At 36.8% G+C, this 25,917-nt stretch overlaps 1 protein-coding gene across 5 annotated transcripts in view; it reads right to left on the bottom strand.

The window, feature by feature from the left end:
- The window catches only part of CPED1 (cadherin like and PC-esterase domain containing 1), a 271,872-nt gene that overhangs the window by 115,014 nt on the left and 130,941 nt on the right, over positions 1–25,917 (bottom strand). For all 5 annotated transcript variants that reach the window (XM_046669323.1, XM_046669321.1, XM_046669319.1 and 2 more), the window contains 4 exons: positions 25,299–25,369; positions 23,763–23,813; positions 18,823–19,009; positions 17,630–17,798 (listed from right to left, as the gene is read on the bottom strand). In XM_046669323.1, the coding sequence (XP_046525279.1) occupies positions 17,630–17,798; positions 18,823–19,009; positions 23,763–23,813; positions 25,299–25,369 (478 nt within the window). The remainder of the gene's footprint in view (positions 1–17,629; positions 17,799–18,822; positions 19,010–23,762; positions 23,814–25,298; positions 25,370–25,917) is intronic.

The following is a 25,917-nucleotide window of genomic DNA, read 5'->3' as shown; positions in this document are numbered from 1 at the left end:
TCTGAAACCAGGCTACCTGTGTTCAAAAATGGACTATGCTACTTATAAGTTATGTGACCACGAGCATGTTCTCTGTCCCTTCATTTCTCCGTCTGTGAAATTATTGGACAATGTCAAAGTAGTTACTTCGTAAGAGTTTTGTTTTGAGAACTGAGTTAACGAGTGTAAAACAATTAAAATAAGACCTCACACACAATAGGTACCGAAAAGATGTTAGATACTATGCATTTTAAATATGCTCAAAAGTGATAAATCTCTAATTGGTGAAGATGTATTGACATTTGGGAAATATCCAAAAGTCATTTGGAATAAATTCTGATTTTAAAAAGTAGGAGAGGGGCCCGGTGGTGTAGTGGTTAAATTTGTGCATTCCACTTCAGCGACCTGGGGTTTGCTGGTTTGGATCCCAGGGCAGACCTACGCACTGCTTGTCAAGCCGTGCTATGGCAGGTGTCCCACATATAAAGTGGAGGAAGATGGGCACAGATGTTAGCTCAGAGCCAATCTTTCTCAAAAAACAAACAAACAAACAAAAGAGTGGGAGAGAGTTTAGCAGTTTTGGTTAAAATTATGATACCAATATATAGAATGGGATTTGTTTTCTCATTTAGAGTATTATCATGTATAGATGAGTTTATTGTCATCTGAAGTGATGGCTGTAAAAATGATAGTCCTTTTTTTAAAGAGATTATACATACTGAAAAATTAAATTATGTTATCATTATACCTTGTGCCTGATGACACATAGGTACCATCTTTGTCCTTTGCTGCTCATTTATAAAAGTGGCACAGGGAACATTGATCTCTTTACCTTTAATGGAATCCACCAGATAATATCTATGAAAGAAGTCCCTGTGTTTGGCAAAGATACTTCCCCTCTTTTTGTTGAATATTCTTGAATATTTAGTCTTTCATTGAGATAGCTAGTAAGATGCCATACAAAATTAATCACACAACTATCAAAATTAAAACACACGTTCAGGACAAATTGTACACCCAATTCTGGAATTTTTGTTTTGTCACATTCACTACAAAATTTATAGTATAATTTAGCACAAGTAGTTTGTTCTGCAAAGCCCCTCACATGTTTACATTCTATTAAATCTAAACTTAAATATAAGCAATTTAAACTCTCCAATTCAGGTTATTAGACCTCAATAGAAAAATAAATCCTGTTCTATACTTTCCTTTTATACCAACCTGAAGACATATTTTATTTATCTATCTATTTATTTATATTTTGCAAACCTGTATATTGAGCTCTGCTTGTGCCCAGGCACTATTCCAAGATTTTCACAACATTAACTCAGTATTTTCTTAAAACCACCCTATGGGGTCAGTGCTATTACATCCCCATCTGACAGATGAGAATCTTCCCCAAGGTCGCCAACACGGAAGTGGCAGTTGTGACTCAAATCCAGGCAGCACAAATAATATTTTGATCTAAGTACTTAAGAGAGACTATTTCACTTAAAGAAAACTTTCACCTCCTTGGCATTTCTTAAACCTTTGAAATCTGTGTCTCTTAACTCTATCAGGAATTTAATTTTAAAATAACCTATCAGGTCAAGAATCCCACATGCGATATTTATTTTCCAAATCATTAGGTCTGGAAAGATCATCCTCAAGCACGCAGGAGGTGGGGAGAGGGAAAGTGGAGGAGGTAAAAACCCAGAAAAGTCAGTGAGAGTCTGTACCACATTGCTAAAGAATGAGGTCCTAAAGAGTTGGAGGGCCACTGGGGTGGAGAGGCCTGAGCTGCTTTGAAGAGTGAGGTCATGCTCAATGTTTTAAACTCATTAGTCCTGCTTAAAAAAAGGATGTGGGTGAAAAAAGAAAAAAAAGACAAATTAGCAGCATTTTCAAAAGAAGTTAAATATGTCAGGCAGTAAAGTGTCCTAATTCTGCCTTCAGGGAACATACGTCAAACCAGCTTGTGGTTCTGCAATCGGTAAAAACATCTGCCAGGAATACCCCATTTCTTACTCTCGCTTCTCCAACACATGCTTATGGAAGGAAATGCTACAGTTGGTCAAACGCATGTGGAAATTTTCTCAGCATTACCTAATTGAGCCATTGGGCCAACCTTTCTTTGAACAAAAAACAATTTGTTATAGCCTGCTGAAAGAGAGCCCATCAATGGCCTTGACTAATGAGGACATTATAAATAGCCCAAATGACATAATTTTAAATTTCCCTGTGTTTTCGGGACCACCATTATGTCCAACTCATAACCACCTTCAGAGCCTGTGAGAAGAAAGCAATGGCTAGGTAGCTCCTCACAGATGTTTATTTCTAGTGCAATATTAGATTTAGTGGCATTTTGCTTTGAGAACTATAATAATTGCTGATTCTCTGTTCTAATAGAGGTGAAAGACCACACATAATTCCAAAATGTAATATTGTTACATAGACACTAATTTTTTTATCATTAAAACTATGAATGAGGGGCCGGCCCAGTGGCCGATTGGCTAAGTTTGCACACTCTGCTTCAGCAGCCTGGGGTTTGTCGGTTCAGATCCTGGATGTGGACCTACACACTGTTCATCAGGCCATGCTGTGGCAGCAGCCCACATGGGAGAATTAGAATGACTTATAACTAGTATCTACAACTATATACTGGGTCTTTGGAGGAAAAAAAAAAAGAGGAAGATTGGCAATAGATGTTAGCTCAAGGGCAATCTTCTTCACACACACGCACACACACATAAAACTATGAATGAAATAATATATATATAAACACTTAGTTCAGTTGCCAGGACAAAGTAGGTGCTCAGTAAATTGAATAGCAATCATGTATATTTATACCAGAGATGAAACTATCTTTATTATGCTTGTTGCTGCTAGTAATACTCTGCTTCAGATTGTGGGTTACTAGGATATGAATTTTTTATTTGGGTTTTTTCATAACTCTGAAATTGCATACAGCATTGGGTGCAATTATACATTATTTCTTGAGACAAGGCATCAAAATTTTCATCAGATATTCAAAAGTATACATTGCTTCCTCCAAAAGGTTAAGAACCACTGGCCCAGAGGAATCATTTGCTTTAACTTGTCTCATACAGAGCCAAAATCTATTGTTTGATGAAGTGGTGTCTTCTTAAAATTAAATCATGTTCTAGACTTGGTTTGGTAGTGGAAGGAGGACTTATAAAAATGCCTAACCTGTTACCTAAGATCTGCCCCCTCTCTCACCACCATACTCGCTATCCTGGTATGTACCTTTCTTTGCTAGAGTTAGTGTGGATTTAAGAAATGGGGAAGAACACGGAGAAAGAAAGAGAAAAGACCAAGGGCCCTCTGGAGCAATTAAAGCCTGCAAAGAAGTGAGCGTTAGGAATTGAAGTTATCAAAAAGAGACTCCCTTTATCTGCTTCTTTTTTAGCCACAACCCCCCTCAAAGTTTCAAACGTCACATTTGATATCTGGTTACTCTAACAGAATATTTTATGAAAAAACCTCCCAGGGTTCTTTTTTATTTCCTTGTCCACTTCAGAAATCAGAAGATTAGTTCTTAGAATGCCAAAACATAAACTTCAAAGAAAAATGAGTGTATACAGCAGAAGACTGTGCTCAGGGAAACCTCTGGATGCTATCAGAAGCCAGGAAGATCAATTCTCTTCCACATTGTATTGGCGCTGCTGCACTGACGGTAGTAAAAGTTTGTTTCTTCTTGTAAAGGAAGCAGATGTGACTTGGAGAAACATGGAGAACAGATGTGCTTAACAAAAGTTTTTATTTAAACGGTAATTTATCCCACCATAAGTTACATTAACTCATGAGGTGAGTGTTTAACGTCACTCTTTTTCACCAACTCAGAAAGATAATTTATATAACTCTTAAATAAGTCATGAATTAATGAACACACCCCTCTCAGCGACGACTGCTTTTTAAGAAAACTGAATGCTAAACAAAACTCCCCAAGCCTTCAATGTATGTGAACGCTTACTGGCCACGGAGGAGGCCTCTGCTTTCAGAACGTCCGGGTGTGCAAGCTGCTCGTGGAAATCACATTTCACTCCCCTTGGTGCGTCATGAGCTCTTGAAGAACACTGTTAAAGGACTGCTCTGTCCCTCACACAGAACTTGAAGAAACTGCAAAAGACTAAGTATTTAAGTCAAGGGCACTTATCAAGACTTGAAAGAATGTGTTCAGCCCGGGCATTGATCCTGAAATGGATGTCTCTGTTACAGATCCTTCAGAGAGAAGTGCAAGAGTAGAGCCGACTTCTTTATTAGGCACAGTGGGAACCACGCCTATGGCAAACAGTACTTTTAGGGGCCAAGGAAAATGTTTGAATTTCCTTTAAAATTAGAAGAAAAAAATGAACTTTTCAGGCAAAGAAAAGTCTATATCTGTATATCATATTAATATATTCATCTTTAAATCAACACTGTCATAAAATATAACTTTAAGCATTTTTTTCATGAAAAAAGGGGTCCACAAAGGCGACAGTGTCCGGGACCCGTGAACATCATGAATGCAACATGTGGAACAGCCCAGGTCACTCACTCTCCTTGCTAATTCCCACCAGCCCTCCCTGTCTCGATTCCTTTACAATTCCAGCATCCTTGGGATTATTGGTTCCCACTTCTTTTGCTTCTTCCCCCTTCTTCTCTATACACCTGCAGGTAAGCCCTAGAGGAGCATCTGGACAAAAAGTTTTCATGATGATGATGATGATGATGCTAATTCAACACTGACTGAGAGCTTGATCATGCACTAGGCTTGTGATAAAACTCTGCATTTGTTATCTAGGTGAACGTCAGAATGATTCCATAGGATAGTTTCCACCGCTAGTTCTATTCTTAAAGAGAAGGAAACTGAGGCTTAGGGAGCTTGCATGCCTTGCATCAGGAGGCACAGCCTGTTAGGCCAGGTAGAAGCAGGGCCGGGCTGCAGCTCGGGCTTCCCTGACAGTAGCTACAGGCACGAGCCTTGGAGGCCGTGGCTTTTAACCTCCAGGTTAGGGAAACGGCCTGAGATACTTTGCTAAGATGCAAAATTTGCTCTGATAAAACAATTTCCACAGAGAAAAATGACTCTCCTCCTCTTTACAGAGCAAGAGAAAATTCTGACTTTTACAATGGAGACATTCTCTTCTACAAGTTTAAAAACTAAATGCTATCCCACTGCTGGGTATTCATCCAAAGAACTTGAAAACACAAAGGTATAAAGATACATGCACCCCTCTGTTCATTGCAGCGTTATACACAATAGCCAAGACTTGGAAGCAACCTAGGTGCCCATCAAGGGACGAATGGATAAAGAAGATGTGGTATTTCTACACAATGGAATACTACTCAGCCATGAGAAATGATGAAATTCGGCCATCTGTGACAACATGGATGGACCTTGAGGGTGTTATGCTGAGTGAAATAAGTCAGAGGGAGAAAGTCAAATACCACATGATCTCACTCATAAGTAGAAGATAAAAACAACGACAAACAAACACATAGCAATGGAGATTGGATTGGTCGTTACCATAGGGGAAGGGGGGGGAAGGGCAAAAGGGCAAGTGATTAGGCTGACACGTGAGGGGATGGACTCTGGTTAGTTTTTGGGTGGTGAACATGATGTAATCTACACAGAATTCAAAATACATTACAATGTACATCTGAAAGCTATATATTGTTATAATCCAAAGTTACTGCAATCAAAAAAATAAAATAAAATAAAATAAAAAAACAAAGATGACTTGAAGACAGAAAAATAACCCAAAAAAAAAAAAGGAAAACTAAATGTAATATTCAATCACGGCATTCAGAAACCTATTTAATCTTAACTCATTAAAGGCAGAGAGGTATCATAATAAACCACTGAAGGTGGAAACTTACACTTGAAGAAGCTGTTCACCAAACATCTATCACCTAAATATAAAACACTTAATATAAATATAAATAAATAGAATAAACATGAAAAACAAACGTATAACTTCATATAAATATAAATAAATAAATGGAAATAAGTAAATAAATTTATAAACAAATGTAAAAATATAAAATAGCCTAAGACTTACTTTCCTCTTAGAAGGGGAAGGGGTGGAGTAGATAATAACAATCACCTACATTATCTTATCTGCTTGTTGTGAGGATTAAATAAGAGTTTGAACGTAAGGTCATGTCCATTGATGAACATATCATTGAAGTATTGTCAAATCGTCAGCTCCACATACCTTCTTCTCACTATTATAAAGAATACATGAACAAAGCTTTTTTTTTAAGTTTTGAAAAAATGTATTGTGGATGTTTTTAATAGAAACAATAAGGTAGTGAGTTGTGTTAAGTAGTGAAAATGATTAACTGGAAATTGCTTTAATGTGTAATCAAGCATAACATTAAAAAAAGTCTGTGCACTGGAAAACATTTGAGAAATCAGTAGCAATAAGAGTATTTGGCTAAGGAGAATGCTAATATGTAAAATATTGCAACCTGATTTAAATATTGGATACCAATAAAGATACTCAGATATTAGGATACATATGGAATCTAATAAAATATTAGATGTTAGCTCTAAAACCTTGCTAATAGATACACCATTGAAGGGAAGATTCTGATATAGTAACATTCCCTACCAAAATAAAGATTATGAAGACCTCAGAATTTTGTGGTGATTCCAGAACATTATAAAAGTTGTCATTCTACATGACCATGGAAACAAATTCTAATTAACTAAATTTTAACCAGCTAAATTCTGGTTGAATGAGAGTTTCCCAAATAGGTCAATTAGATTTTAAGTATGGTGAGGGTTTAGATTCTAGGGTCCAGACTAATGATTAAGGAGATCGCTTTGAAGTCCCTCAAACCTGTGTTCAAATCCCACCTTTGCCACTAATTACATATGTTACACTGAAAGCTTGAACAAGCTTTCTAACTATTCAAAAGTCTTAGTTTCTCCATATATTAAAAAAAGGGGAAGAAGGATCAAAAAACTCACCTGTGGTTAGCGTTGTGGAGAATATTAAATAAGATAGGAAGGTAAAGTGCTTAAGACGATGTCCGGCATATAAGAAAAGTTCTATAAATGTCCCATTGTTCCCGCTACTACCCCTGGTGCTGCCGCTGTATTCCTGGACAGCACTTGGCAGATTCCCAAGAACAAGGTGCATCGCAGATACTCAATAAATAGTGGCTGGTTGGGGAGCATTTCACTACAACACAGACTCTACTGTTGAAAAATTAAATCACATTCGTCTGGTATATTGAGGTAAGCGAGGTAACTAAAAACCACTAAAACGAGTATTTAATTGATATTACAACTTTGGAAACAAACAAAGGTCTTTATTAAGCAATCACTGATAAATGCACTTCCGTTCTGTTATTAGGGATATTTGCTAAGATATTAGACAACTAGCACATGAGTTGTTTTGTAAAAGTCCTCTGTGGTGTTGGAAAGATACAAAGAAATAAATAGGAAAATTGTAAAGCATTTCCAAATGTTATAACTGGAGTCATTCACACATCATTTAATAACTCAGCATCTAGATTGCTAATTATTTCTTTTAAATAAAGCAGCAAATGCCAGTTTTAAATGTGTAGCTAAATGCTGAACAAATTTTTTTTACAAAATGGTACTTTTTCCTTCCTTGGTATTCTCCTTTTATTAATTGTAAATGAAAGCTGTTTCTAGCAAATGGATCCATGAGACGTTGTCTCCTACACTTCTGCTATATGACCTTTGTGTAGATTTTATTTATGACTCTATTCTGGCACAACACTTTTGGGGCAAAATGCAAATAAGACCATAGATCATCTATACAAATCAATTTCTGTGGATGCTGTATTGTCATCCACGTCAAAAAATTTTGATCTGGAAAGAGATATTAAAAGAAATATTTCCCATATGTATTTTAATTTCCTTAGAACATAAATATATTTTATTAATTCCTAAGAATGACATATTGCAGCCATAATAGCAGTTTATTACTTTCTAAATCTTTCTTCCTAACAGCTAAACGTTATGCTATTTATGGGTAAATCAAACTGAAATAACAATCTAGGTATGTTATATGACTTTTTTACGTTCCATTAAGAATCATGTTTTCTATAATTGAATTCATATTTCTGATTATAATGACACTAGACAGAAAAGATGACAAATTAATGAGTAGAATAAAGAGCTGTCAGAATAGTATCACTGACTATAGAAATGATTAAAAATACAAGGATGAAAAAAGATAAGAATGATTCTTCAACATTCAACATTGAAGGATTACCTCTAAACTATTTATGCTTATAGAAATTTACTAGATTTACCAGCGGAAAGCAGAAAAGCAGGACCTCTTATGGGTATATATCAGTGATTCTCAACTGGGGTTGACTCTGCCCGTCAGGGGACATTTCGCAACATCTGGAGACATTTTGTTTGTTATAACTTGAAGAGAGGTATACTATTGGAATCTAGTAGATAGAGGCCAGGGATACTGCTAAACATCCTACAATGAACAAGATAGCTTCCCAAAACAAAGAATTATCTAGCCCCATCATCAATAATGCGGAGGTTGAGAAGCCTTGGTCCAAATCTGGCTGTTCTTATCAGTCATGTACATTAGCCCTTTCTCCCTCACTGATAACAACTAAACTAAGAATTGCCTCTTTGGTGACATATACAAATTCCAATTGGCAATATAATTAGAAAAACACACTAGATTCAAATAGTTAATTATGGCTAAGTAGGTACTTAACAATGTTTGATCATAGAAATGATACCAAATGTCTATTAACAAACTAATTAAATTATCTTATTATTCACCAAAATGTCATAGTAATTAATTTTTTAATTGACTGGTATGCCTTATATTTGCTTTCTCTTCACTGTTAGTCTTTCAGTGAAATGTTAAAATGAATAGTTGATGTCCAGAAGGAGAGAGAATGGGGGAAGGAGAAAGTAGAATACTTGATTAGCCATAAGCTGGATTCTATTGTTTTGGTTATTTGAAGGTGAACTGCCCTTTATTTTTATTTAAAATTTAATAATGGAGTCCATTAGGCCAAAATCTAATTTAAAAATTAAGGAGGAATTATAATTTCTCCTCTTAAACAACAACAAAAAAATATAATTAAAGTTTAATCCATTTCCTTTTAGTTTGCCACATATAGGCTTTGGGGGTTCAAATAGAAGTCTGTCAGTTACTATGCAATAGTTCAACTCTGGACTTCAACCTTAAAAATATAACGAAGGCACTATGGTTGTTGACAGAAAATTAAAAGAACAATCTGGAATACTGAAAGTTTATAAGTCTCATAACATACATCTGTTTAGCTAATAACTTAATTTGGAAATTCTCAAATACCTGAGAACTGATAGGAGATTAGAAATTTTATCCTTCACTCTTCGTGTTCTAAATTTCATCATGGAGCTTGCAGTGAAACCTAAGGACTCTAATGAGATTAAGCATAAAAGAGAAATTAGGGAAAGGTCTCTATATTGGAATTTTAACTGGAGCCCACGGTGAGAAAATCCTACCTCTGCTATTGATCTCTCCTAGTTCCTGAGGCCACTCGTGCCCAGTTAAGTGTCTAAAGCAAGCCGCATTATTCATTTATTCATTCATTATCTGTTCACTCAATTGAGAGTTTCTAAAGGAAGGCTAAAAAAAATACTAGTGCTTATTAGACACTTTTCCATGTTATAAAATATAGTACTGCTGTGGGACCACACATAAACTTTAAATTAAGAACTTCTGGAAAGGATTCTTAAAAAAGGCTGAAATATATTTTCTGCAATCATCTGTAGGATACATCCCACAAGAATTTTCTAATATTTTTCTTCATATTATAGTAGAAAATTCTTAATGTAATCTATTGTCTAAGGTAATTGCATGGTAATTATCTTGTTTCTGATCAATATAATATTTGAGAAGGGAGGCATATCTTGGAAGATAATACATGCTTCCCCACTAACGCTTTTTTCTACTGAGGTGTTGAAGTATAATACATATATCCAGTATACATAATTTATATATAGCCAATACATTTATAGGTAGTTTATATACAGTAAATTGCACAAATCTTAAGTGTATAGTTAAATTTTTATACATCTATATACTACCTGGTTATACATGTAACCACCATACAGATTAAGATATAGGACCTTTGCCTAAAAAGTTCCCTCATGCTTAGAGGTAACCATAGCTTCTAGGTAACCACTGTTCTAATTTCTATCACCATAGACTAGTTTTGCCTATTCTTAAACTTCATATAAATGAAATACCGTATGTCCTTTTATGTCTAGCTTCCTTTTTTCAACGTAATGTTTGTGGAGATTCATCCATGTTTACATGTATCAATAATTAATTTTCAAATATCTCAACAATATTATATTGAATTTATCTCTTATAGAATTGTTTCCAGCTTTTAGCTATTATAAATAGAACTGATATCAAGATTTCTTGTGCTTAAAAGAAATGAGCTATCAAACCACGAAACAACATGGAGGAAGCTTAAAAGCATATCACTAAGTGAAAGAAGGCAATCTGAGAAGGCTACTTACTGTACGAGTCCAACTGTATGACATTCTGGAAAAGGTAAGACTATGGAGACAATGAAAAGATCAGTGGCTGCTGGTGGCAGTGGGAGGGATGGACAGGCAGAGCATAGAGAAATTTTAGGACAGTTAAATCCTCTGTATGATTTTATAATGATGGATGCATGTCATTATACATTTGTCCAAATGTAAAGAATGTACAACACCAAGAGTAAACCTTAAGAGAAACTATGGACTTTTGGTGACTGTGATGTGCTAATGTAGGTTCATCCTTGGTAAAAAATGTACCATTCTGGTGACGATGTTGACAGTGGGAAGCTACACATGTGTGGGAACAGGGAGTATATAGGAAATCTCTGTATCTTCCTCTCAATTTTATTGTAAACCTAAAACTGCTATAAAAAATAAAGGCTTTTAAAAGTTAAAAAAAATTCTTGGATTTATCTTTTCATGGACATATAACTTCATTTGTCTTGGGTAGACAGCTAGGAGGATTGCTCAGTCAGAGAATATATGTAAGTTTAGCTTTAGTAATACTGCCAAAGTTTTCCAAAGTGACCAAACATTTTACACTCCCCCCAGCAGTGTGTGAGAGAAAAATTGCTCCACGTCCTCACCGACACTTGGTACTGTCAGTCCTTTCAATGTTTCCATTGTGGTGGGTGGGTAGTGGCATTTCATTATGGTTTTAATTTGCATTCCCTGATGACTAATGGGGTTGAGCATCTTTTCACAGGCTTCTCGGCCACTGGGTTATACTATTCTTGTGAATCAAGTGCCTTTCCATCTCAGCTTCATAATCTTTTGACAATTTTTCTTAACTTTTTTTTCCCTAGATCACAGGGAGCTGCAAAGGCTAGAAAAATATCAGATGGCACCAACAGACCAAGGGTACCCAGTGGCCTGGCTTTCCCATTGTTGCCTTTTGCTTCCATTCATCCCAACTAAGGATTCCTGGCTTGTGTGAAGGGGGCTTCTCCCCACTTGTCTTCCTCAGGGCGGTTCTCTCTGCCAGCAGACTAGGCCAATACCACTTTCTGGAGGATAGTAACACCTGCTTCCCTAGTTTACTCTCTTTAGGCTCAGGAAGATTATTCCCAGTGTTAGCTAGGCTAAAGCATTCTTGACCAAGCAGTCCAGGAATGGCATGCTCTAAGGGTCTGGATCTTCTCAGGAGTCCATATGGACAGGTCTGTTCATAGGCCTCCAGAGGACATGGTGGCCTGCAGTTGCAGAGCTCCTCGCTGAGCCGGCAGGCACTGGGTGAAGGCCTGCCCCTCCTTCATCAGGCCCAAGTGCTCTATCCCCACCCAGCCAGCCCACCCTGGTACAAGGTGACCTCAGCAACACTGTTTTTTTTTATGTGTGTGTGTGAGGAAGATTGGCCCTGAGCTAACTTCTGTTATCAATCTTTTCCTCTTTTTGCTTGACAAAGATTCTCGCTGAGCTAACATCCACGCCAATCTTCCTCTATTTTGTATATGGGATGCCACCAGAGCATGGCTTGATTAGCAGTTTGTAGGTCTGTGCCTGGGATCTGAATACATGAACCCTGGGCTGCCAAAGTGGAGCATGTGAACTTAACCACTATGCCACCAGGCCAGCCCCACAACAGTATATTTTAATCACAGGAATTTGCAATACATCATGGTTCAAAAGATGACTTCTCATTTTATTAACATCAAGAAAATTTTAAAAGTCACCTAATCCAATTGCTCACCTGATCTTTGAGAGATGGATTTCCAGTGGATCCTTGAATACCTCCTGGGACAGAAAAGTCTCTACCTGTGAGAGCCCATTCTGCCAGGAGGCAACATAATATACCATGGACTTTGGAATTGGGCACACTTGGACCTGAATCCAAGCCCTGCCACTCACTAGCTGTGCAGCCTTGGGCAATTTCTTTAACTTCTCTGATCCTTGGATTTTCTCCTCTGAAACCTGGAGCTTAGAGTGGAATTCAATCTATAGGAATGCTGTAAGAATTAAAGAGACTATAACTGTAAAGCATTTAGGACAGAGCCTGGCACATAGTAATACAAATAACCCTTAGAGAACTCCTTTATACAATTTGGCCAAAACTTCTACACTGGAATCTCAGTTATAGCCTCTGGAGTGACACCAAATAAACTCCTTTTAGTTTCCCGAGGGAGGGACAGCACCAGACAATGTCGCATGATTGGGAAGCATGTCTAGGGAAGAATGAACAGGCCAGATTGGCAGAAGCATAAAATACACTCTGACAAATAATGGGACATGAGGGTGGAAAACACACGGGACAGCAGGAGAGAAGTGAATGAGCAGCACAGGGGCAGCTTAGAGCATTTTTGGCAAAGTCTATGACAGTGTGCTTTAAGTTGATCAAGATCATGCTTGCAAAACTGAACTGGAAAAGAGTCAGACAGATACGGGGAAACAAAGTGGGGACTATTTTTTTTTTTTTTTAAAGATTTTATTTTTTCCTTTTTCTCCCCAAAGCCCCCCGGTACATAGTTGTGTATTCTTCGTTGTGGGTCCTTCTAGTTGTTACATGTGGGACGCTGCCTCAGCGTGGTCTGATGAGCAGTGCCATGTCTGCGCCCAGGATTCGAACTAACGAAACACTGGGCCGCCTGCAGCGGAGCGCGCGAACTTAACCACTCGGCCACGGGGCCAGCCCCAAGTGGGGACTATTTTTATATTTGAATCGACAAGTACTAGTGTCATATGAAGTAAAAAGAAATGATAAACCAGAGACAAGTGGGCCAAGGCTGCAGATTCCACCGTTTCCATCCTTCCTACTCCTGATATCATTCCCATTCCTATGGACACCTCTCTAGATATTCATCTTGTATGTAATTACCACTAACTGTGTGATGCTCTCCCCAAATGATACCCAGGAAGGAATACATATTCCTGAAATACATGTCAGTGTTAAGGATTCAACTTAAGGATTTTACATTTTCATGAACACTTAGAAAGTGAAAAAAATTCATACTAAACTATTAATACCCATACAGTAGGTTTTGCACATAGCAGAATAATGAATGAGTTATTTCATATTTGACCTTATCATGTTTAAGTTTGGAGTGGAAACAAAACATACACCTGTGCCAACAACTGTGGGTAAGACAATTATGTTTCAAAAGATACAGCAAAAGTGCAACAGTACAAACCTAACTGATGACAAGTTAAAAGTAAAAGTACATCATATTCAACAGACAAAAACTGAACTGAGGGTCCATCCCTCTGAGAACAGGAACAAGACAAGGGTGCCCACTTTCACCACTCTTATTCAACATAGTACTGGAGGTGTTGGCCAGAGCAATTCGGCAGGAAAAAGAAATAAAAGGAATCCAAATAGGCAACGAAGAAGTAAAACTCTCGCTGTTTGCAGACGACATGATCTTATATATAGAAAACCCCAAAGAATCCATAGAAAACCTATTAGAAACAATCAACAGCTACAGCAAAGTAGCAGGGTATAAAATCAACATACATAAATCAGTAGCATGTCTATGCACTAACAATGAACCAACAGAAAAAGAACTCAAGAAGTCAATCCCATTCATGATCACAACAAAAAGAATAAAATACCTTGGGATAAATTTAACCAAGGAAGTGAAAGATCTATACAACGAAAACTACAAGACTTTCTTGAAAGAAATCAATGACGACATAAAGAGATGGAAAGACATTCCATGCACATGGACTGGAAGAATAAACATAGTTAAAATGTCCATACTACCTAAAGCAATCTACAGATTCAAAGCTATCCCAATCAGAATCCCAATGACATTCTTTACAGAAATTGAATAAAGAATCCTAAAATTCATATGCAGCAACAAAAGACCCCAAATTGCTAAAGCAATCCTGAGAAAGAAGAACAAAGCTGGAGGCATCACAATCCCTGACTTCAAAGCATACTACAAAGCTACAGTAATCAAAATAGCATGGTACTGGTACAAAAACAGGTGCACAGATCAATGGAACAGAATTGAAAGCCCAGAAATAAAACCACACATCTATGGACAGCTAATCTTCGACAAAGGAGCTGAGGGCCTACAATGGAGAAAAGAAAGTCTCTTCAACAAATGGTGCTGGGAAAACTGGACAGCCACATGTAAAAGAATGAAAATTGACCATTCTTTTTCACCATTCACAAAAATATACTCAAAATGGATCAAAGACTTAAAGATTAGGCCTGAAACAATAAGTCTTCTAGAAGAGAATATAGGCAGTACACTCTTTGACATCAGTTTCAAAAGAATCTTTTCGGACACCATAACCCCTCAGACGAGGGAAACAATAGAAAGAATAAACAAATGGGCCTTCGTCAAACTAAAGAGCTTCTTCAAGGCAAGGGAAAACAGGATTGAAACAAAAAAACAGCCCATTAATTGGGAAAAAATATTTACAAGTTATTTATCCAACAAAGGGTTAAACTCCATAATATATAAAGAATTCAGACAGCTCAACAACAGAAAATCAAACAATCCGATCAAAAAATGGGCAGGGGACATGAACAGACATTTTTCCAAAGAAGATATACGGATGGCCAATGGGTACATGAAAAGATGCTCATCATCACTAATCATCAGGGAAATGCAAATCAAAACTACACTAATATATCACCTTACACCTGTTAGAATGGCAAAAATATCCAAAACCAAGAGTGACAAATGTTGGAGAGGCTGTGGAGAAAAGGGAACCCTCAAACACTGTTGGTGGGAATGCAAAGTGGTGCAGCCACTATGGAAAACAGTGTGGAGATTTCTCAAAAAGTTAAAAATAGAAATACCTTATGACCCAGCCATCCCATTACTGGGTATCTATCCTAAGAACATGAAATCAGCAATTCCAAAAGTCCCATGCACCCCTATGTTCATCGCAGCATTATTCACAATAGCCAAGACATGGAACCAACCTAAGTGCCCAGCAACTGATGATTGGATAAAGAAGATATGGTATATATATACAATGGAATACTACTCAGCCATAAAAAAGGACAAAGTCGTCCCATTCACAACAACATGGATGGACCTTGAGGGCATTATGTTGAGTGAAATAAGCCAGACAGAGAAAGACAAACTCTGTATGACTCCACTGGTGGTAGTTAACATACGGACAAAGAGAACTGATTGGTGGTTACCAGGGTAAAGAGGGGATGGGGGGAGGGCACAAAGGGTGAAGTGGTGTACCTACATGACTAACAATAATGTACAACTGTAATTTCACAAGGTTGTTAACTATCATAATCATAATAAAAAAAAGTAAAAGTACATCTTTGATGCCCTAATAAAGGAATTTTACTTTCCTTTTTAACCTTTGCTATATATTTACTCCATATAAAAGTCAAGTTTACTGACCAACTTAAAAATATAGTCACCCATAGAGACTTTTAAAAAATTAAATCTATGTTAAAATTAAATCTATGGTGCTTTTTAGAGTGAAAAACAACTGCTGTTGATAACCATAAATATTCTGGAAAAAATTATTCATACTATTATCTTTTCCTCAAAGATGACTTATTCTAAGAGTTAGTTAGTTAGTTCTATCTAAAATATTAGAGTAGGATTAAAAAAACCAAAAAATATAGATAGTCCCACACCAAAGAAGGTGATAATATTTAGTTTGGAAATAATTACATACACACAAACACACACATACTTAGACAAAAACACACCTCCTTCTGGGTTTTTATCTCCTCCCTCACCTACATTTTTGGTGTGGCTCCATTATTTGTTTTCCAGCTCAGACTGAGGTATAGCAATCCAAATAAAGCAAACTGAAAAGTGAAAAACCGAGAGGGAACATATTTTGAGGTCTTTTCCGCAGTCTAGCCCAGTGTTTCTTTGACTGTGTTCCACAGAAGAATATTAACAGCTATTCCATTAAAAGGATGTCAAATAAGTTTCGAAATGTTGCATCTACATATTGTCCTTTGGAAGGTCCACCATTTAAATTAATATATGAAAGGTTTAGAGAAATCCTACAATAAAGAAATCTACCTAATTTTGTTTAACCCATTGCTTCATAACCATGGAATCCTACTCTTTTACATCTTTTTTTTTTTCAGTACACCTATTAATATCTTTCAGAAAAAATGATTCTGTTCTGCTTTAGATCAATGTGAAATTCTCTTTGCCTTGGCGGAAGTTGATAAATTACAGGTATGTATTTCCCCGAAAAATAAAAATCTCAGTTATGGGTAGCCCTACAAAATAGCATTAAACTCTTAGGAATAGATGAGATGGTAGTGGTGGTGGGTAGAGGGGAAGAGAACACTGTGTCTGGCCACTACATTTAAGAAAACATGGTATCCATCCTACTCGCCGAGGCCCGGTCGGCCATTTCTCTCTTTATTAGCCCTCTGTGCTTCAAAGCTCCCAGCAGCGCATCAGTCACTGAGACATGACAATTTGCAATTATACTTTCTAAGTGGATTAGTAGATATGATAAGAGTACCAATTACTACTTCCCTGGAATCACCTGTAGCAAGAGTATATGATGTGAGGAAATGTAGAAGGTTATACATAAAATCCTAAAAAATGAAAAAAGCACCAAATAAGACAAAATCTCTGGGTAATATTCACCCTCCTCCAAAATCAACAGGGCTACAAAATGGTATCTACGTTGCCCACAAGAGAAACTACAGCCTTATAGGAATGATTAAGGTGTGAGAGTGAAAGAGAAATCTATCTACCCAAGCAAGATTTAATTTCATTCATCTGGTATCCCTTCTGTAAAATAGTTCCATAAATTTTTCTCTCATTCTTTAAAATAAACTCCACTGAATCTAGTTTAAAATTTCAAAGCAAATCCAGGGACAAATCCAAGAAACACAGCACAATTTAAAAGGGAAACGTAAAGTCAATTTCATAAGTAAGTGTGAGTATTCAGACATTTTTTTCAATATTAACCACGATAAATCCACTGAACACAGTAAGTGCAGAGAGTAGCCACCACACTAAAAAGAAAACTACTCACAATGATGTATCTTAGAGACCTGGCCGGGACTCTTTGTCCTTTGAAATGAGACCACAGTTTGGCTTTGAAAGCACACATTTTTTTCCGTAACAAATTTAATTTGGTATTTTTCACCTGGGTTAACAGGTCACTCTTCAATTCAACCCAAGTGCACATGTAAAATTCACTTGCCTGCACAAAACCACACGCTGTGAAGTCTTCAAACAACGGCAGACTTGGACGGTCTTCTCTGTAGATGGTGAGTTTGTACGTGATCAGGCTCTCACCCTGGGCTGGAGATTCATCCACCACAAGCATTGAGATTTTGTTCATTCCTAAGCCAAGAGGGTAGCTGCCAAAGCTGGAGAGAGAGAGAGAAACATTTATTCAGCCCAAAGGGATTCATACCTCAATGTTTATTAAATGCCTACAATTTGCATTAAAAAGCAGATCAGGTCTGTACAATTTTATAAGAAACCTAAAACGTGAAAAAAATGTTTTAACTTATATTTCATAGTACTCTGCTGTGCCAAGAGGTATCTTGCAGAGCAAGTCAAGCCCACTGTCAATTACGGGGAAGGGAACTAATATTTAGTGACCATCTCTCAGGATCATACATTATCTCATTTATTACTCACAACAACTCTACACAAAAACTATGATTGTCCCCATTTTACCTATAGAGACCATGACATAGAACTGGGAAACAAAGCGCCCAAAGTCACATGGTAGAGTCAGGGTTGGGGCCCAGGTTTGTCTTATTTGAATCCACTTTTCTTTCTACTCGACTCTCTTAGCTCCCCAGGAAGCCAAGTGCATTTCTTTTCATATAGCATGGGAACATGAGTATCTTCATTGCCATGGACACGGCATGTAATAAGGTTCTATCTTTTGTTCAAAATTGTAAGCAAAAGAGTTGGTGACTCTCAAAAGTGTCAATAGCAAAAAATCCCATGAGACTAGGAAAATTAGTGTTACTGTGTCCACAAGTTTTCACCAACATATTTATAAGTAATCAACCCCAATATTCAAAAATGAGAAATTGGGTTGGGGTAGGAGACTACTGTTCAGAAGGATTAACTCTTCAACAATGTAAAACTATGAAGAGAACAAGCTAAATTTTCCCTTAGTTGGTCCTCTTTAATATCTCACATCACAAGATCCTCTCTCGCTACAACATTGTCACAAAGATGGCCAATAGATCAGTAGAGCCCTGACACATTCTTTTTAACCACAGGACACCTGAAAAGTGGAAGGATTTCACACTCTGGCAATCTCTCCAACTGATCTTGCACCTCAGCTGTTCTGAACCACCTTTAAGGTCTGCTTCCAATGTCTGCTTCCCACTAGGATGTCTCCACTAAGCCCCAGTCGGGTCCCCATACCTTGGTCCTGCCCGTTCACGCAGGTACACCTTGCACTGACACTTGGAAGTCTCCGCGCCAATTGTCACTGTTACCACATCAAACGGGACTTCAGAGTAATAATCTTTGATCTTGGGGTTAAATTCAGGATTTAGTTTCAAATGCGGATGTGTGAAGATCTGCTTAATATGACATTGTGTGTCTTTATCTGTTAAACAACCAAAAACAATGACAAAGAGAAGACAACTGTGAAATGGATAAATGTTTAAAAATCATATATGATTAAGGTTTTGTGTTTTTTTTTTAAATTCCTTTGAACAACTTGAACGATCACTGCTGATTTTCCATTCAGCATGCTGGTCATAGTTGATTTGTGGCTTCAGCTGGATTTTCTACTTGTCAAATTTTGTAGAATTTACCTCATATAACAGCTGTTGACTTTAGTGGGTGTTATATAGATGGTACTTTTTGCTCAGCCCTTAAAAGTTTAAAGGCACAGAAGATGGAAAAATATCTCTCCAGTGGATTGATAACAATTTCATGGCATTTACTACATATATCAAGCAACTGTGTAAATGGGGGTGATGACTCTGTGGAGTGGTGACAGAAGGGTATCAGCAGGGAATAAGGAAAATTTCTTAATGGAAAGTGTCATTAAACTGCCATTGGATTGACATAGTGCTTACAGGGAGTAGGGTGAAGTGAGGAATTTGAAATCCAATAAAACACCAGACATTCAGATACAAAAGCATCAACAGAGTACCCAAAGACACTTCCCTACCCCGGCCACCTCAAACTAAGAAAATATCTTAAAGTATAAGAAGGAAAGAAAATATCTTAAAGTATAAGAAGGAAATGCTATAATCTGCTTAATCCTGTTACAGAACCCAGCAGATTGCTTCATACCATTGATTCTAAGTCATTTTTAAAAGGAGTTTCTATTTGGCAGCCCAATTTTTACAAGAGTAACTTGGTGAGAAAAAAAGAAAAATACGTTTATAGGCACATATACCAGCCACTGCTAAATTATATTGTGTTCCTATCTGGAATAAATAAATTACTCAAAAGAAGCTTAGCAAATGCTTTTCAAAGAAATATTAACAAGTATTTTGTTCCATAAATACTTTTCAATGGTCAACAAAACTCCAGTAAAGATAAACATAGGAAATTCTATAGGAAGTGATAAAGTAAAAGTATCCTTCTATTGCCTTTAAATAAAAGTGATGTTTAACAACATGGCAACAAAAAAGATGACACCAAATTCACTGCAGGAGGTCATACAACTGAACTTAAAGAAAGTAGATTATCCTATTAACTGTTGTCTCTTCCTCTGTTTTTACACAGTGATAACAATGATTTGATGATTTGGCTTCAATTCTTTAACAGTCTCTCATCATCTCTAGGATCCAGTCCAAGTTCCTAATAAAGCAGACAGGCATTTCACCATGTCTTCCTTGCCTTCCTCTCTGGTCACATTTCCCATTACATCCTGAACTTTGTGGTTCAACAATGCCAAAATTTTTATATTTCTTTGACAGACATGGAGATGCACCACCAAATCCATGGCAATGGATACTATCAACCTTACGGATCTTCTATTCTAGTTCTGAGAACCAGGTCTCAGGATGACTCCCATCATGCACTAAAATGATGAAAATGAAAAAAACCTCTGTATTTCTGACCCATATTCTACGGTTTTCTCAGCTGATGGAAGAAAAAACTACTCAGGTACAAATTAGGAACAATAACACAGGGGAGATATTGTAATTTCACTGTAGGGAAAAGTCTTAATGAAAAAAATAAACTAGTCAATTTGGTCGAATAACTCAGTGAATTGGGTAAACTACCCTCTTGATTGATTTTCCTTGTTACCAAAGATTTTATCTGTCTGACAGATGTAGGTAGACTGCCTCTATAATCCTGATGATCATACCAGCTTCTGAAATTTTTCATAATAAAAGGGAAAATTTGAAAGAATGAGGGCAAGACTGTGTTATCAGATTTCATCCTGAAAAGGACCACAGTGTTTCATTCAAATTCAACCATTTATTAATAATGCATTCATTTTTTTTCATCAAAGATTTTTTCTGGCATAGTCTATGTTCAAGGCACCGAGATAAGCACAGTAAAAACAGGCTAGTGTTGGCTGTGAGATCTGATTCAAGTGGAAACTGAACGCAACACTATACTTCAAACAAGCTGGAGTTCAAGGATCTGGAATGTGCTTTCGAGAGGACCATTTCCTAAGCAGAAAGGGAATACAAATACTCACACTACACTTTTATGCTCAGAACCAGTGAACTGAAAAAACAAAATTGACGAATTCTTTTTTCAAAATAATAATCCTAAAAGATGTACTCTAACTTAGGATATATTTTTATAAAGCAGTCCCTGAGAGTTAATTTCCCTGTAGGTTACACTTTCACTTAGAGAAAGTTTTCAATGGGGCTCACCCATTACAAGAACAAAACTCAGCTCTACGTGAAACAAAACGTGTGATCACTGTCTTAAGCACGATTTTAGCAAGTGTTTATTTTTGGTTTCCTCAGAAACTGCCCGTCCCTCGCTTGAGTGCTGCATCCTAGACCCCTGCTTAGAAGCTGATTTAGTCCTGATGTCATCTTCAACTGAATCATCCATGTTGCTGACTACAAACACCTGGTATTTCCTTGACATCTGTTTCAACCTGGTCCCAACTTGTCTCAGGCCAGCTTACCTTAGATCTACAGAGAACCCAGCGTGAGGTGCGGTGGTAGCAGGCGGCTTAACCTATTTGGCAAGTATACACGGGAAAGGCGTTTGAAGTTTTGGTGGCTTTTAATGGATTTCTTTTAACCGCAGAATTTTATTGCTCTCTCGAGGGATAATCATAACTCATATTAAACACGAGAACAGCCTAGACGCTGAAAGATAATCCCACCTGTTCTGAGGCATCATCAAGTTATGTTTTGAATCTTATATCATGCCCATAAAAGTGGGAAGATTAACTGTGAAGACCTAGGTAAGATTAGTTTTTATCAACATAAAAATATGAACAATGTTGAAAAGCTTATCTACCATGTTCGCATCCTCTGCACCATGCTACCTGGGTCCTAAAAAAAATGAGATCATCCTGCTTCATTTTATAAATGAGAAAATAGGAGACCAAAGAGGTGAAGTGGCTTTTCTGGTGCTACATCTAATCCAGAGCCTGACACACGGGCTCTCAACACATGTTCATCCTAATCTTGTCCTAGTTTTCTCCCTAGTCCTATGCCCGCTGCACATTAGGTACCAGTCTCCCAAGAGAACTGAGTAGCATGTACTTTTCTAGGAGTGGGAGATTGGATGGCAATTGCAGGGAGGGAATGGCATAAGTAATATCTGTTGTCTTTTCCTGATTAGCAATACTTTATTTAAAATGCTGTATTTCTGGGCCTGGCCCAGTGCCGTAGTGGTTGAGTTCACGCACTCTGCTTCAGTAGCCTGGGGTTCAGTGGCTTAGACCTGGGCACAGACCTACACACCACGCATCAAGCTAGGCTGTGGCCAAGTGCCACATACAGAATAGAGGAAGACTGGCACAGATGTTAGCTCAGGGCCAATCTTCCTCACGAAAAAAACAAAAACAAAAACAAAAAAGAAGCACATAAAATGCTATCTTTCTTTAACTGGATGTATTTGTTGATTCTATTAAACCACACTATTTGTAACCTCTCAGCTCACCCTGATTTTAATGATAGTGTTAAAACATAACGAATGAATTAAATTGCATTTTAGAAGATACGAATTAGATTTTATTAAATTAGAAGATTTTTACTTACAAAAGTTAGACCTCAGTCCATAAATTTTATTTTTTTCAGTTTTAATGTTTTACCAGGATAGATTTTTTTATTTGTGAAAGCTAAATTTTCTAAGTGTATGGTTTGGCACCAATTATATATATATATTTTGAAAGGTACACTGTGTCAAAAACCAGATCTGCTAGGTAGAACTCTTATTTGTCTATCACATAATTATAGGGTATTAAAATAATTTATGAGCTTTGGACAAAGAAGATCCAGCTCTGTGATCCAGCTCAGGCATTTAATATCCCTGGGATCTTGGAAGTCAGTTCTTTCTCCAGAAAAATTAATTTGCAAGACCACTGGAGTAATATAAGTGAAGAAAATTATTTTAAATTTTAAAAACTATATAATGCTTGAAAAGTATTACTATAAAATATATGTATTTTTTCTTTTTTTTTTTGAGGAAGATCAGCCCTGAGCTAACTACTGCCAATTCTCCTCTTTTTGCTGAGGAAGACTGGCCCTGAGCTAACATCCATGCCCATCTTCCTCTACTTTATACGTGGGATGCCTACCACAGCATGGCTTTTGCCAAGCGGTGCCATGTCTGTACCCTGGATGCAAACCTGTGGACCCCGGGCCATCGAGAAGCGGAAGGTGCAAACTTAACCGCTGCACCACTGGGCCAGCCCCTATGTATTTTTTTCTTGATTATACCTTGGTAAAAAAAAAATTCATGAATTTTAAGAAAATAAATTGAAAATCAGCTTAAAAACTCTCAATTGTTATAAAGAAAATTCAGCTCAAGTACTATCGATTATATCAACAATCTGGCCGAGAAGGAATCCCTGTGGGGTGGTGAGAGCCATAAAATCAACGCATAAAGCAGATGAATCAAGCTTTTCCACTTGAGCAGTCTCCAGCAGCCTTAGGATGCCTCAAAATGAGTTTGGAAGTCACTGTCCTTAAACAAACATACACACAGACATAACATTTCATGTTCAAAAGTAGAAAATTAAAACTGTTCTTCTTATGCAAAAGTGACAGATATCAACTCATTCAGAAATCTCATAACTTCTGAAAATACGTCAGCAGTCTACAGATACCCAAATATGATAAAACAATGATTTTATTCAAAGCAGGGCTATGCCCAACTGTTGATTAGGCTGCTGAAACACTTTAATTGGAGCTTACCATTATTGCAGTGTAATTCTTTGGTTTCATTCATAATTTGTGGAACCGCAGCTAAAAAAAGAAATGTAAGTTTAAAATGGAAGCTATTAATTAAAATAAAAAGAATACATATTCAGTAACTTCAAACAGCATAATTTAATAACACACATATTTTATTGTTTAATTTTTACTGCATTAGAAAGTACTTTTAACTTAAACGGAGAGCCACAGTAAAACAAAAGAAGTTATTTGGTTTGAATCTCAGAAGAATGATTATTTCAAATAGGAAAATATTAAGGGAGAAAAATAAAGGGTCCAAATGCCATCCATTGCCTGAAGATGATCTATCGAGATTCCTTCTAGTTCTACAATCTTATGACTAGAATTTGCCAAATTATTAGAATTACAGAAATTCCATCCAATTGGTTCCACCGATATTTACTCTAAATTTCTGAATTCAACCAAACATCTATCTAAAAAATTTCTTAATAAATATCAAAGGAACAAAAATCGATGAATGAAAAAAACACTCTTAAATCACTCATTTAAAGAGAAAAAAAAGCAGAAGAGAGAAAGACAATCAGAATAATACTTTATCGTCAGTTCCTCACTGGGCCTACTGATTCATTCTGTTGAATCTGTGGTTCTCAAACTTTAGTATGCCTCAGAATCATCTGAAGGGCTTGTTAAAATACAGAATGCTGGGCCTCATACCCACAGGTTCTGATAAAGTAGATCTGAATTTTCCAAGTTTCTCAGGTGATGCTAATGTTGCTGGTCTAGGGGCCACACACTGAGAACCACTGTCCTGGATTAAATCAGGATTTGTAATAGGAAAACTTTGATTATTGTTAAATTGTAGACACATGGTACTTCTTTTCATTTTTTTCTTCTTAAAATTAGAAACATTTTCTTTCCATATGACAAAAAGCTCAGATATTCTTTAGAAGGAAAAAATTAGAAAATAGAGATAAACCTAAGTAAGAAAACAGAAATCACCATTAATTTTCCTTGAGGTCCATGCTGTTTGTAGCCACTTGCTTCATTTAACAATACATCATAAACATCTTCCATGTCATAAACACCCTTCTACAATAGTAGGATGGCTTTATAGTATTCTATTGGATGACAACAGCTTAATTTTTTTATCCAATCCACCATTATAGCAATAGAGGTAGTTTCTAATTTTTTGCATGTATTAATAACTTATGTAATAAAATTTTGTGTACATTCTTCTTTCCCTAAAATGAATATCTAGAAGTAAAATTTCTGGTATGTACAAATAACTTTTAAAGCTTCTCTTATATGTTGTTAAATGGCCCCTTAAGAAAAGTTGCTCTAATTTGTATCCATCAGCGGCATGAGAATACTTATTTCCCTACACTCTTCCCAATTCTGTTACTTTTAAGGGGAAAAATCTTTCCAAATTTGAGGGAAAATAGAATTTCCTAGTTTTTCATTTTTGATTGCTAATGAAGCTAAACATTTTTTTTGTCTGTTTTTTGGACACGCAATATTTATTTTCATGTTGAAATAAGTGGGACTCTATCCTTTTACCTTTTTTATTTTCTGTTGCATCAAATGGCACCTGTGGTTTTTCAACGTTCTCATCCTGTGAGAAAGAATTCCTGCAAATGCAATGCCAAACAGCTCTGGATCAATGAAGTGAACAAAACTCATGGAAATCACATCTAACACACTATCCTTTCCTCTGTGTGGGCACAGTTATTTGATGAACACAAAGAAACACTTTCTGGATTTTATTCCTCAAAACTGGCAATCTTGCCTCAGTGAGGTGGGTGGAAATCTCATCATCTCTAATCAGCAGAAGCACATTTGAAGAAAACCAGGGCAAGTCACTATTCAGTCCAAAAGTGAGCAATCTCTGACAGCCTGGGTCCAACAGAAGTGATTCAGGACACACATTCCTATTGGAATCACTTGGCTAAAGTTACACGTCTTTCAAGTTTAACTTCAAGGTGAAAGTCTTGAAGCAAGAAGCCTTGGAAACTCAGCCACAGACTCAGAAGAACAAACATATAATCTAAGAAATATAAGTGTACCATGCAGAAAATGACCTGTCTTAGCAAGGCTTCTATCCTTAAACTCTGATCAACAGCAGGCAATAGTAAGGATTAGTTATATCTTGGTGTGTTTGCCTCAATTTTCTGTTGTA

The sequence above is a fragment of the Equus quagga genome, chromosome 8 (assembly GCF_021613505.1).
Source record: "Equus quagga isolate Etosha38 chromosome 8, UCLA_HA_Equagga_1.0, whole genome shotgun sequence".
Lineage (NCBI taxonomy): Eukaryota > Metazoa > Chordata > Mammalia > Perissodactyla > Equidae > Equus > Equus quagga.
The sequence above is the reverse complement of the archived record's forward strand: the minus strand, read 5'-3'. Positions and strand labels throughout refer to the sequence as shown.